Source organism: Sciurus vulgaris, assembly GCF_902686455.1.
Source record: "Sciurus vulgaris genome assembly, chromosome: 2".
In the NCBI taxonomy this organism is placed as follows: Eukaryota; Metazoa; Chordata; class Mammalia; order Rodentia; family Sciuridae; genus Sciurus; species Sciurus vulgaris.
Window position 1 is genome coordinate 181529494 of NC_136462.1, and position 13994 is coordinate 181543487.

The 13994-nt window shown below is 46.5% G+C and overlaps 1 protein-coding gene and 1 long non-coding RNA gene across 2 annotated transcripts in view; one reads left to right on the plus strand and one right to left on the minus strand.

Annotated features, from left to right (window-relative positions):
- The window catches only part of MMP24 (matrix metallopeptidase 24), a 38845-nt gene that overhangs the window by 18963 nt on the left and 5888 nt on the right, over window positions 1–13994 (plus strand). The window contains exons 3-6 of the mRNA XM_079128213.1: window positions 2969–3085; window positions 4594–4898; window positions 11331–11492; window positions 13374–13588. Coding sequence (XP_078984339.1) covers window positions 2969–3085; window positions 4594–4898; window positions 11331–11492; window positions 13374–13588 — 799 coding nt within the window. The remainder of the gene's footprint in view (window positions 1–2968; window positions 3086–4593; window positions 4899–11330; window positions 11493–13373; window positions 13589–13994) is intronic.
- LOC306654614 lies at window positions 1848–13571 on the minus strand. The gene is made up of 2 exons (XR_013761993.1): window positions 13443–13571; window positions 1848–2078 (listed from the first exon to the last, which is right to left on the minus strand). It is a non-coding gene; the product is annotated as an uncharacterized lncRNA (long non-coding RNA).

Here is a 13994-nt window from a genome sequence, read left to right on the forward strand (position 1 = left end):
AAATAAAAAGATCTGGAAATCTGGTTCAGTAGTAAAGTGCCCCTGGGTTCAATTTCCAGTACTGGGGGGAAAAAGTACAGAAGACAATGAGTCATTCACTCCATTTGAAAGAACTGGAGTGAAGTTCCAAACGTGGTGGTAAGGGATGGAGCCCAAGCTTAGGTGGAAGTAGATGGCAGAAGAATTAGTAGGGATCAGAATAGGCAATGCACCCAATTGTGGATCAAGGATCAGTTCATCCCTTTGGAAAGTCACTCTGTGACAGAATCATCTCTCTGATCTCAGCATGTTCATTTGCAAAGGGGAACATTGGATTATGGCTCTCAAATTCTAGATTCCATTATTCTAAACTTCTAAGCTTTAAAAACTTGGTGAGTCTGAGATTTTATGATCCTAAAATTCTGTTCAAACACTACTCCTAGGATGTTCTGATTGTGAGACTGTGTAGTTCTGAGATAGTATGTTTGAAAACTCCTATGATGTCATGTGTGGACTCCTTTGGCCCTGTGGCCTCATGAGTGAGCTGGTTAGAGAACATGACTGCCTTCCCAAGTGGAGGTTATTTTGAGGGCTTTGCACAGGCCTCATGGCAGTGCATCCTGGGCCAGGAGTACTGGTATCTCTGCTGAGGCACCACCTGGCCTTAGATTTTGCTATGTTCCAGAACACCCCAGGTCTGTTGGACAAGGTTCAGTGAGTAGCAGGTGGACAGGGAAAGGGGGAGGCAGAGGGAAGTATCTGAGGGAAGAGGATAGCATTTCCCACTTGCAGTTCTTCCTGTACCTCTTTGAAGGAAGGCAGGGAACAGTGTTCTGGAAGCTTGTGAAGGAAGAGGCTGCTCACCATCCAGACCAGAGTGGGATGGATGTTTGAGGTAGAAGTTAGAGACCTGAGTTTCAGCTCCAGCTCTGTGACCTTGGGCAATTGCTGCCTCTCTCTGGGCCTGTTTCTTTCCCTAGGGTCTTTCCAGTCTGGCCCAGGCTTTCAGTAGCAGAGGTGGCTCTTGGTTCTCTTCCCAGGGATTGTTAGTTAAAGGAAGCTAGATTAGCAATTTTAAGTACTCTTTTTGAATGTCTACCTTGGGAAATGTCATACGTTTATTCATTCACTCATTCATTCTGTCAACAGCATAGTTTATCTATCTCAACCTTGTGCTAGGCTGTAAGAGAAAAAGAAATAAAAATTCCAGCCTTTGTTTGTTAAATTGCATTAATTAATAGCTTATTCATTCAGCTAAGTTCCAGTCCTGCCTCATTGTTTTCTATGTTTTACAAGTCACTTGATTTATCTGTGTATCTTTGCCTGTAAAATGGGGATAATAATTTCTCATTGCCTCATGGGATTGTTTTAAGAATCAAAAATTCCAAGACAGGTACAGTGAGTGGTTCACGCTGTAATACCAGCTGCTTGGGAAGCCAAGGCAGGAGGATTTCAAGTTCAAATGAGCCTGGGAAATTTAGCAAGGCCCTCTCTCAAAATTTGAAATAAAATAAAATAAAAAGGTCTGGGGATACAGCTCAGTGGTAGACAGCCCCTGGGTTCAGTCCCCAGAACAGGGAAAAAAATTCTTAAAGAAGGTCTGGCATGGTTTGAGGTCAGCCTGGGCAACATAGTGAGATGACTGTCTCAGGAAAAAAAATTCTCAAAGAATATTAATACTGTGAAAATTATAAATGTCTAGGCCAAGGCATGGTATTACTATCATTATGTCTATTATCATTGGTTATGGAAATGGGTCACTCCCTAAGCAATGTAAAGCACACAAAGATGAGTAAGACCTGGCTAATTCCATCAAGGATCTTTTAATATTTGATCAAAATAGCCTGTTTTTTTTTTTTTTTTTTTCCTTCACATTGCCAATGGCAATTGCTTTTAACAGCTGCAAATGAGGTCAGACTGTTTTTCCTTCCAGCAATGCTGAAGTGTAGTTTAGTGGATTGCCATCCTCCTGGTGGAGAGTTCTGATTCATTCATTCAGTCAGTCAGTCAGTTAACAAACCATTACTCAGCCCCTCTGTCAGGCACTGTGCCAGCCCTGAGGATCCAGGTAATGTTCCCATCCTCCTGGAGCTCAGAATCTGATGGGAGAGAAAAAGAATAAACAAGAATGCAAATGTATAATTTCAGGGAGTGATGAATTCTATGAAGAAAAATTAAGCAAGATCAGGTGTAGGGTGGGATGGGAAGTCTATTTCAGATAAGAGGGGCAAGGAAGTCCTCTCTGAAGGGCAGAGGCCTAATGAAGAGGAAGTGTTACAAGTAGAGGAAATAGCAAATGCAAAGACCATGGAGTGGGAACAGGCTTAGCATGTTCAAGGAACAGCAGGAAGGAGCACAGTATATGAGGGGCGAAGGATAATGAGCTGTTGGACAGGTAGGCAGGGCTAGATCTAGCCAGGCCTGTTGGCCAGGTGAGTTTGGATTTCGTTCTAGGTGTTTGGGGAAGTCATTGGTGGTTTATCCAATGGAGTACTGTGTGATCTAATTGTATTTAGGGAGAATTTTCACATATACTCCTCCCTTTGAAACTCTCTGCAACCTATGAATAGCAAGAATTATAATTCTCAAGTTGCAGGTGAGAAAACAAGTTCATATTGATCCCGTCACTTGCCTGGGTCCTAGATTAGGGGTGGAGCCAGAACTTATCAAGCTAGTTCTCTCTTATTCAGCAATTTTTCTTCATATTTTAATGTAAATGAATGGATCAATAAATCAAATTCCTATTGGGGGCTATTCTGAGCCAGGACCCCTGAGAATAAGGATGCACACTGCCTTTCAGGGTGGGACTGGGGACTATGCAGTACCTTCCTCAGGAGTACAGTGACCATGGGATGGGGACATAGCTCAGTTGGTAGAGTGCTTGCCTTGCAAGCACAAAGCCCTGGGTTCAATCCCCAGCACTGGGGGGAAAAAAAATGAGTACAGTGACCACAGTACATTTGTGTGTGTGTCCTCTCTCTCTGCTCAGGTGGATGAAGAAACCCCGATGCGGTGTCCCTGATCACCCCCACTTAAGCCGAAGACGGAGAAACAAGCGCTATGCCCTGACTGGACAGAAGTGGAGACAAAAACACATCACCTACAGGTGCTTTGAGTCCCTCTTCATCCCTGGCTATGGAGCCATGCCCACTCTTTTTCCTGTCTGAATATCAGAAGCTTACACATTATGTGTAAGGAGTCAGGACAAGGGCCAAGTGCACGGGCATTAGGACCAAATGTTGAGAGTCTGTGACTTTTTCTTCCTTGTGGCTTCTAGAGGATGCTGACTCCCACTTTATGTTTTCAAATCTATCTGGTCCTTTGGGGGCTCATTAATTGTGTTCTGTTCAGACACCTGTAGTATTTAGTTGCAGAAAGTGGGGCGTGGCTCGTTCAATAACTTTCAGCTGTCATGAGGACCCTCGGCAGAACTCATTCTCCCTGTGAGGAAACTCCACTTCCTCTGATCAAGAGCCTTTCCCCAGCCCAAATCAGTCTGATAGTCTTCACCCAAGATTCCCAAACCAGAATCCCAATTGTTTCCTAAGGAATATAAAAAACAAGAATCTGAATCACAACAGTGTCATTCCTTGACTGTCTGGGAGGGTCGAGGCAGAGCAGGATATGGCCTGACAGCCAGGATGACAGAGCTCATCACAGCAAACTCAGACACCAGAATTCAAGAGGGACTGGGACAAGGTACAGGGCAGGCTCGGATGGGCTCTCAGTGCACCCCTCACAGCTCTGAATCCATATCAGGTGGATTCCCTGGGTGCAGGGGGCAGGACCTAAGACAGCAATCCTTAAAGTCAAACTAAGGGCTCTCCCACCGACAAGCTGTTGAGAATAGGACTTTTTCCAGAAATCCGATAAGAAAAAGAAATTTAAGAAGAATCTGGGTTAGGAAGTGGCTAGACTCTTGGGTCTCCTGAAGAGGTCAGTGGATCAAGAGAAAGAAGTTGTTCTAACCCAACTCTGACCTTAACTTCTATTACCCTACCTCTCTGGGCCTCTTTACTTACTTATGGAAAAGGTATGATAATTGGTGCCCCAGGCTTTCATGAGGCAGAGTATTCATAAGTAGTGATGTTCCTTTGAGGAGAATCATGCAATATGGATAGAGTAACCTTAAATAGCTAAATCTATAATGGATTAAATTAGATACCGCCCTATAGCAGCTTCTAGGTAGACAAGCTGTAGTTGGTGCCCAGGATTTTTTTAGAGAGACTTTTCTCTTAAACTCTTCTCTACTGTTGAAATATTTTTATAACTTTTATAAATGTAGCTATGTTATATATTGGGAGGAAAATTTAAACTTTAGAAAATGCTATCAACCAACCTATTTTTTTCTACAAATTGGAGTGAAATCCTTTATTCAACACAAACTTTGTCAGAGAAAAAATGAAAACACTGATTAAAGCAAAGCTATTCTGACTGACGCATGTGGTGGGTATTCAGAGTTTTACCTACTGAGGCCTTTCTTTGACCCCTGGGGCAGTTATCAGAATTCTAGCTGATCAGTGATTACGGGCCATATTGCTTCTGATGTCTCTTTTAGCTCTCCTAGTCTCTGAATTTCTGTTGCCCCCTAATCATGCTCCCCTCTCTTGCCAGCATTCACAACTATACCCCAAAGGTGGGTGAACTAGACACACGGAAAGCTATTCGCCAGGCTTTTGATGTGTGGCAGAAAGTGACCCCACTGACCTTTGAAGAGGTGCCATACCATGAGATCAAAAGTGACCGGAAGGAGGCAGACATCATGATCTTCTTTGCTTCTGGTTTCCATGGTGATAGCTCCCCATTTGATGGGGAAGGGGGATTCCTGGCCCACGCCTACTTCCCTGGCCCTGGGATTGGAGGAGACACTCACTTTGATTCAGATGAGCCGTGGACGCTAGGAAATGCCAACCATGATGGTAAGACCATGAGGGGGATGGGGTTTGCTTGGTTGTCAGAGAAAGAAGCTCCAAAGAAGAACTCAGTGGCCACCATAGATGAAAGTCCTGCTTTCTAGAGCTTCCTGTGCAAGAATGAAGAACCCAGGAGGGTGGGAATTGTGATCTCTGATAATATTCAACCTACTACGACCAGGACCACAGAGATTGGTCAGATTGCTTAGGAGATGGTCTAATTGGGCTGAGGCAGGGTTAGGTCATGAGTAAGATAAAACGATGTATCAGAAGCTGAAGAGAGAGATAAAAAGGCACTAATGATGAAAATGGCGAGTTCTGGCCCCATAGTTACTCTAACAGGCACCATAATTACTCTAGATCCTTGGATAATTTGCCCTGCACCACTATGATTCAATGAATATTCATTGAGCTGGAATCAATATTGTGCAGTAACAGTAAAAATACCCTGTAGGTGGACAAAGAGTTCCTCATCCATATTTACTCACAAGGCACTTGCTTAGTACATAAGCAAGGATACATTTTTATACCCAATTTTAAGATGAAGATTCAGGGCTCAAATAGCATAACTGGTAGGTGGAAGCATTGAGGCTCAAACCCTAGTTTAACTGCCCAGTGATGTTATAGGGACAAACAATTCACCTTTAGAATTCTTATGTGTAAAGCAAGAGCTTCAGTAGGCGATCTCTTACTCTAATGTGACATGACACAAAGTCCAGCAAAGATCCAGGAGGATATGAATGTTAAAAAAAAAAAAAAAATTAGACATGGTGTCTTCCCCTGAAGTCAAGAGACTTATGTCCAGAGAAACAGTAACATTGCCATAAGTCAGACCCTACTGAAGGCTGAGTCAGAGATACCAGTGGAAGTCTGGAAGAAAGAGAGATGGTTCGCCCTTTAAATTATAGTACATAACAATCAATGTTAACATTTTAAGTCCCATGCCAAGTATTTTCCACACATCACAAAATAGGTAGATATTATCATCCCCATTTTACAAATAGGTAAACTGAGGCATAGAGAAGCATTAAGCTCCTCTAGTTGGAGAGCGTTGAAATAAGGCTTTGAACCTGAGCATTACCACTCTGGAGCCCATGCTTTTAGCCACCATGCTAAGCATTCATGGACCTCAAACTGCAGGGCACACCAGAATTACCTAGAGACCACTTTTAAGAATTCTAAGCTCCAGGTTTCTATCCTATTCTGATTCTCTGGGTCCATAGTCTGCACATAGCCCGATCAGTTAATTCCCCTAGTGCTTCTGATGCAAGTGTTCTGCTACTTTGAGAGATATCATATTCATCCCTATAGTTCCCTAACCAGTCATAAGAACCAACTGAGGATCTTGTTAGAAACATGGATTCTAAAAAAAGAAAGAAACATGGATTCTAGACCCTTCCTCTGGAGATCCTGATTCTAAAACTCAAGCAGGTTTGGGAAACAGAGAGCATTGTTTTCTGCCCCTGGTGCTACTTCGGGCTGCAAGTAGATTCTTCAAGGCTCATTTTCTCAGAGGCCATGCCATAGGTGGGGACTGCCCCCTTGAGAACATTCCAAGTTACTGCATGGGTCAGAGGTTGGCAACTCAGGTGATCTGTCAGAAATTGGTTCAGTAGACTGTTTAACCAAAGCTCAGCCTAAACAGGGTTATGAAACTGTTAAATCTCTCTTCGTCCTCTTTTCTCTTGAGATTTTTGTCCTCTTTCCTATGAAGCTCTGTTTCCTCTGCCCTGGTATCTCTCTCCGTGTCCTGGACAAGTTTCCTGGCTTTCTGTGTACCTATTTTTCATCTTGTTCTTATTTTTGGACTGGTGTCAACAAATGCCTATCTGTGCTAACTGATAAGACATGAGGAGAAGAGAAATAACATTTTGAGGCCCTTTCATTTGCCAGGCACTGTTAGCTGATAAGGTTTTAGTTATAGCCCTGATAGAGACAAATGAATTTTCAAAGGGTTGTTGTCTAAAGGAGATGCTGGGAAGTTATTTCCTACTCCTTTGCCTTCCCTTCTGCCCAATTCTGGGGTTGCACCCCCATACTCACTCCCTGCTTTTGGACTACTTATTGGGCCCAGACCTGAAGCCCCAAACCCCAAGAATTAATGGTATGTGTGAGAAGGTCCTAGAACCTGATAGTGCCTGGATGGGCACTATCAGGCACTATCACCTCATTCCAAGAACAGCTAATGTCTTCTTTGGACAAAAATCAGGACTTTGCTCTAGAAATCCAGGCATGAACTAGATACAGATCATAACACAGCAATAGACCCCTGGCTGGTGAGCTGGCGAGCATTGCCCCAAGATAGGTTTTGGAATGAGAGCACCTGGATGAAGTTTCACATAGACTCAGCAAGGGAGGGTGGGGAATAGGGTCTCCTGGGAACTTTCTAATTATTGGTTTTCTTCTTTTTTTTTTTTCTAAAATTTCATTATGGGATATTTCAAACTCACAAAAGGAGGAAGAATGATTATGATCCCCAGGTACCCATCACCTGCTTCAATGATCAACACTGTATCTCTCTATTTCATCAACCCCCCTCCACTTTTATTTTTTGACTGATGTGTTTTAAAGAAAATCCCAGGTGTAATATCATTTCACCTGTATATATTTTAGTATATGCCTCTAACAGAGACTTACTTTTAACATAATCACAAAATCATTATCAAACCCAACAAAATTAAATCCAGTAATGTATTCACTTTCCAAAATTACCTCAAAGATGTCTTTTACAGTTGTTTACTCGAATCAGGATTCACTCAAGATTCACACATCACACATGGCTGTACTGTCAAGATCCCCCTGTCCCAGGGTGTTTAAAGGCTCCCTAAAGGACCACTGAATTGTGATGCTCGTTCTAATTCCCTGCCTCATTGGAGTCTGCAAAGGGGCAAGCTAATCATAACACCTTTAAGCCTGCTTCTGGTGCTAGTTCCAAAAACTTTACTGTGTCCTCATTTCTTTCAAATGAGTCAACCAGTGAAGTCAGCAGACACTCACTAAGCTATGCTGGAGAGGGAACCCAGCCCTGTGCTGCTCCTGCATTGGGGAAGGTGACAAGAAAGAAAGAGCCATCATAACCAAACCCTACTTCACAGGATAGAGCTGTACCACCCTTCCACACTTAGGTCACTAGCTTTTTCCCCACAGTGGGGAGTGGGTGGAGGCAGGGCAGCAGAGATTATAACCTTCATTTTACAGATGAGAAAAGTGAAGTTCTGCTGAGGGGTTTAGAAATTCTCCAGTCGTAAGTGGCAGAGTCAGGTGTGAATTTGGGACTCTGCATCTTTAATACCCCCTGCCCCACCCAGGGGGTTCTGCTGCAGGTAGCCCAAGGATCACTCCTAGAAAAATACTGAAATTTTGGCACTGATCCTTCCTGGGCGCTGTCACCTTGGCTGTCAAGCTCAGAGCTTGCCCCCATGGAGCTCGTACTCCTGGGGCAGTGAGAGTGTGCACTAGTGGGATAATTAATGCAGGCTGGAGAGCAGCCAACGCCTAAAGATGCTTCAGAGAGAATGCTGCCAGAGTATGGAGGAGTTCACAGCCAGCTGGGAACTCCAGGCAGACTTCCTGGAAGATAGGCACTAAGCTGATCTTTGAAGGGAAGAGGGTATTCCAGGTGCAGGGAACAGCACTGGCAAGAAAATAGAGGTGAAGGGGATTCCTTTGGGGTTTGGGAGGGTCAATAAGACAGGAATCACCAAACAGGGAAGTCCTAAGGAAAGGAAGTGTACAAGTAGCCATCAGACTGTCAGGGACATTCTGGGAGACTCAGGGACTTTGGGGAGCACTTGCTATTGAGGATGCCGATCCTAACATACAGCTCAGCACAACTCTCCTAATTAATAGTGATACTTCTGTGCCAGGAACCAGTATGAGTGTTTTACATACATCGCCTCATTATCTTCACCCCGTTCTTAGGAAGATGGTACCATTATCCCCTTCATTTAACACGGGAAGAGATTTTAAAATGTCACACTGCTAGGACATGGCAGAACTGAGATTCAGAGCCAGGCTCTCTGGCTGCCAGAGACTGCACTTCTGACCACTCTGCTTCCTGCCTCCCAATCTCTTGGGGAATGAAGACCCTAAAGAGCCCCCTGCCCAGAGTCTTCTCCATAACAGACCTCATCTCCTACCTTTACTTTGTTCACAGATTCAAGGAGTCCTCCTGCCCCTCTCCTTCCCTTTTCTCTCTAGAGCTCTCTTGGATTTTTGTGCAGAAAGGTTCTGGTTCCCCAGCTTTTCTCTTCCTCTTGATCCCTAGCAAAAATCTGCAGTCCCCTTCTTTCAAGAGGTTCCTCCTCTTCTCTGCAGACCCAGGATCAGGCAGAGGACAGAGGCTGAGAGTCTGCCCATATGCTTGGAGCCCTGCTCCCTGCTAAGATCCCCATGGATGGCCCCCAGGGAGAAGCCTGGTCAGGAGACAGGCCATGAACAGCTTGTCCCAGGGTGAAGAACAGGCCAGGAGCAGAGCCAGTACTGGACCCCAGGAAGCAGAGCTGCCTTCCGCTGGCTCTAGCAGCCGCCTCTGTTTGGGATGGAGCTCAAAGATGAGCTCATGCCTCCCTGCTGCCAGAGGGACCAGGACCTAAGGAAGGAGCTGGGGGCGGCCTGGCCTTCTCCTGTCAGCCTGCCCTTCCCAGCAGAAGGCCAGCCCCAGGCTTTTGGCCAACCTTGTGCTGATCTTGCCTACCCCCTTCCTCTCTGTTGCTCAAAATCAGCTTTGCTGAAGACACTGGTGGTGCCAGGGGAGTGGCAGGCTCATGCTTCCCATGGCCTGGGTCTGCCCCAGGGATTCTTCTCTTTTCCCAAGGCCTTAGCCAGAAGAGTAAACAATTCCCACCCCCATCTGATCCTCATAGGAACTGGCTGAGCTGGGATAGGGGCAACTTAGGCAGGGGTTCTGGGGCCAGACTGGGCAGTAGGATTCCTGACCACTTCCCAGGACCTGGTAGCCTCCCTGAACTTAGAGGTGGCCAGAAGAGCTGAGACATGCCTGGGGCTGGGAGATAAGAGGCAGGACTCAGGACATACAAGTGGCTGAGGTCAAGGCAAGCAGGGGTCTGCAATAGGGCAGATGAGAGCCAGGACTGTTAACAGAATGGCCCCCTGATCCTGGCATTTCTTGCCCAAGGTTACTTAATCTCCCCAAATTCAGGCCTTACTCTGTCCTAAGACTAATACAGAAGGTCAGGGATCTGGCTGCTGGAGTCTTGCACTTCCTTTCTGGTTGATGAACTGGTTCCACTAACTGAGCTTCTGTCTTATGTACCATAACAACAGCAACACCACTCAGGTTTGTACCATGAACTGTACACATGTTGTCTTATTCACCCCTCGCTCAGTCCATGTGGTAGGTTTGATCCTGCCACTTTACAAGTGAGGACACAGAGACTCAGCAGGTAGACCTGCTGGCCAAGTTCCCAAAGCTGGTAGGAGGAGAGCTGGAAATGAAGGTGATCTCTCCACCCTGGGGATGCTCATCATCACCACGTCATGCTGCCACCTCAGTTTCACACCAGGATACTGTGTCCCACTTTCAGCAGCTGGATTGTGTTTCTCCCCATACTTGAATCCTCTCTGATCTTGGTCAGTTGTTCGTTTCTTCCAGGACTGGAGTTTTGCTGAGAATTGCCCCAGACCTAGGGCCCTATTCCCGAAGACTCTTGGAGTTGACCACCAGCCGGTCACCCCCAGGACTTTCTCTACTTGTCCCCACTGCTGCTGCCTTGGCTCAGGCCCTTTTCACCTTCCACCTGGACCCTGGTACCAGCTTCAGAACTGATCCCCCTGGTTCCCCTGCCTCAGGTCTCATTGTGCTCTAATCCTCCTTCCAACTGCAGCCTGGCTGATTTCATCACACTCCCACCTCCACCCCTGCTCATACCCCCCACTGGCCAAGAAGCTGATCCAAATTCCTTTGTAGGCCAATATAGAGCCCTGCTGGTCAGCCTGGCTGACCTCATCTCTCTCTGGCCCTCCCCTCATGCTTTGTTCTAGAGCCAAGTAGAATGAAACTGCTTGTCCCTGGACTTGGCTCATATCATTCTCTCTGCCAGGAATGCCAACCCACCCACTTCCTCCCCTGAATCTATTCTTCTGACCAACTTCCTACCTTTCAAGACTCACCTTTATGAAACTCCCTGAGCATCTTCCTCCAGGTTTAAATGACGCCTTCCTCCTCAGAATTCCCCTTGACCCTTGTCGACATCTGTTAAAGCACCTGGAACACTGTTTTGCTTACGTCGTTTCTTATTCTGATTCACCCTCTATATCATGAAGTCTGGAAGGCAAGGATTGTGCCTGATTTCTCTGTACATCCCCAGTGTCCAGCAGAGGGCCTGGTACAAGGCATATGCTCAGTGCTTAAGTGGTAGGCTGACTGACTGATACCTGTGTGGGTGCCCTGGGCACCTTCCATGATTCTCTCCACAGGAAATGACCTCTTCCTGGTGGCTGTGCATGAGCTGGGCCACGCACTGGGACTGGAGCACTCCAATGACCCCAGCGCCATCATGGCACCCTTCTACCAGTACATGGAGACGCATAACTTCAAGCTGCCCCAGGATGATCTCCAAGGCATCCAGAAGATCTATGGTGTGTGGCAGGAGAGAGAGGACCCTGCTCTTTGTGTGGGGCTGGTCTGTGGCTGCCTGCCTATGGGGAAGGCAGGCATGGGGTAGGGAGCTTTGCCATTCATCAGAATCACTGCTGTGTCTCCAATCGCGTGCCATCCTTTAAGAGGTTCCCTTTGGCATACTTGGGAAACCTAGAAAAGGGTCGTAACTGTGACAGGAAAGAACAAAAGTGAGGAGTGGCCCAACCATTTCCTCTTCTTGATCCTCCCTGCCTCTACACAGCCCCTTCTCACCCATACTCCATTCCTTCCCACTACCAGATGGTGACTAGGTACTCTCCTGGGTCTCACCTCCAGCCAAGGAGAGTCGCACATCTGCCTGAGAAACAGTGATATAGGGTGATGAGTATCATAACCAGAGCTGTGATCTTAAGAAGCCTTCCACCAGGCCTCTCTTCCAGCTCAGGTCACTCTGGCATATGAAATTCTTATTCTGGTCAAGTTAACTGAGATGGGAAGACAAGATGGGAGCAAATGCTTGTCAACAGAGCACAGCCCCCAGGCAATGGAGTGCAGGAACAGGACTTCCTCTGGAGGAGGTGCCCCCACTAGAGCTCTGGACTGTAATAGGTGAAGGAGCAGAGGGCCAGATGTGGGTGGCAAGCTCTAGAAGGTGTTTCAAAGATAGAATGGACAGGATCTGCTGACAGATCAGATGTGGGGATGAGGGAAAGGAGGAGAGAAGCAAGGACAGCACCAAGGGTTCTGGCTTTTGTAATTGTGGGGCAATGGGATTTACTAGTGTGCAACCAGAGACCTGTCCTGGGACACTGACTTGGGATCTTTAATAAGTCCAATATAATAACCACTAGCCACAATGGCTATTGAAATTAAAATGTATATTAATTAAAATTAAATGAATTTTCAGTTCCTCAACCACACTAAGAATTAGTCACTAAGAATTAGTGCATGTGGCTAGAGACGGTGCAGGCAGAGAATATTTTTTCCATCATCACAAAATGTCCTAGCTGACAGTTTTAAACCCCTGAGCCTGGATGAGCCACCTAGGGCAGTGATTATCAGCTTGGTTGCCCAACAGAATCACCTCAGGATTCCAACAAAACACTGACACCCAGCCCTCACCCCAGAGATGAGGGTTACTTGGTTTGGGGTGCTTCCTAAGTAGCTAAAGTTTTAAAAGCTCCCCAGGTGATCCTCATCTGTAGTCCAAGTTGAGAGAGCAGAGATGAAAGAAAATGTCGAGAGAGAATAGGAGAAACCCCAGGACACCTAACGACCCCAAAAGAGGCTGAGAGGGAACAGCTCATGGGGTAGCAGGAAAACCAAGAGGGTGCAAAGCCCTGGGAAAGGAGGAAAGTGTTCTCAGGCAAGTGTTTTCAGGATCTTGCTACTCCACATGTGGGCTTCAGACCAGCAACATCAGTATCACCTGAGACCTCAAAAACAGGCAGAATTTCAGGACCCATCCTAGGTCCTTTGAGTCATAATCTGCATTTGATCAAGATCCCTGCATGATTCATATGCCAACCAAAGTTTGAGTCAATAACCACTGGATTCAGCAATCTGAAGATCATTGGTGATCTTGGCAAGTGGAGCGGGGCACCCCACTGAAGGAATGAAAGGAATGGAAGTGGGTGAGAAAGTGGGGCCTGCATATGTGAAGGGGAGCAGAGAAAAAGGACATCCTAAAGAAGGACAAGTTCATTCTTGTAACAAGAGCAAAAGTCTGCTACAAAAGAGGGGGGGAAAGACAATGCCAGATTTGGGGTTGGAAAGATGATGTCTCCATCTAGTGGCTATTTTCATGTATTTCCTCAAAGTTAAATAAGGGAGGCAGGGAACAGGGGGATCCCTCTCTGAGATGCAGCCCTTCTCTCTAGGACCCCCAGCTGAGCCTCTGGAGCCCACAAGGCCCCTCCCCACGCTCCCAGTGCGCAGAATCCACTCACCGTCTGAAAGAAAGCATGAACGCCAGCCAAGGCCTCCGAGGCCGCCTCTTGGAGACCGACCATCCACTCCAGGCACCAAACCCAACATCTGTGATGGCAATTTCAATACAGTGGCCCTCTTCCGTGGAGAGATGTTTGTGTTTAAGGTAGGACCCATGGACCAGCACCACCCAGGTGGTCCTCTCCCATTCCTTCTCCCAACACTCCCACTTGGGAATAAGCTGCTAAGGGGCCTGGACAGGAGCTAGCCCAGTGTCCAGGACCCAGGGTCTCTTTCTGGTGCTGCAGGGTGAATCAACTTGTTTCCAAGAGGTGAGGGGAAAAGATTGGTGATTTGGTACCTTTCCAGGGGTTAATGCTAGGGAAAATGCTGGAGATGGTTTCTAGTCTATGACCTTAAGCAAGTCACCTCCCTTCTCTGAGCCTCAGTTGTTCATCTGAAGCCCGGGTGGTGCATCATAACTCTAACAAAGAGTATATGAGGATCAAATGAGTGATAGGCTATGCAAATGGCTGGCTTGGAGTGGGGCTGGGCCAGCAGTGACTGAACCT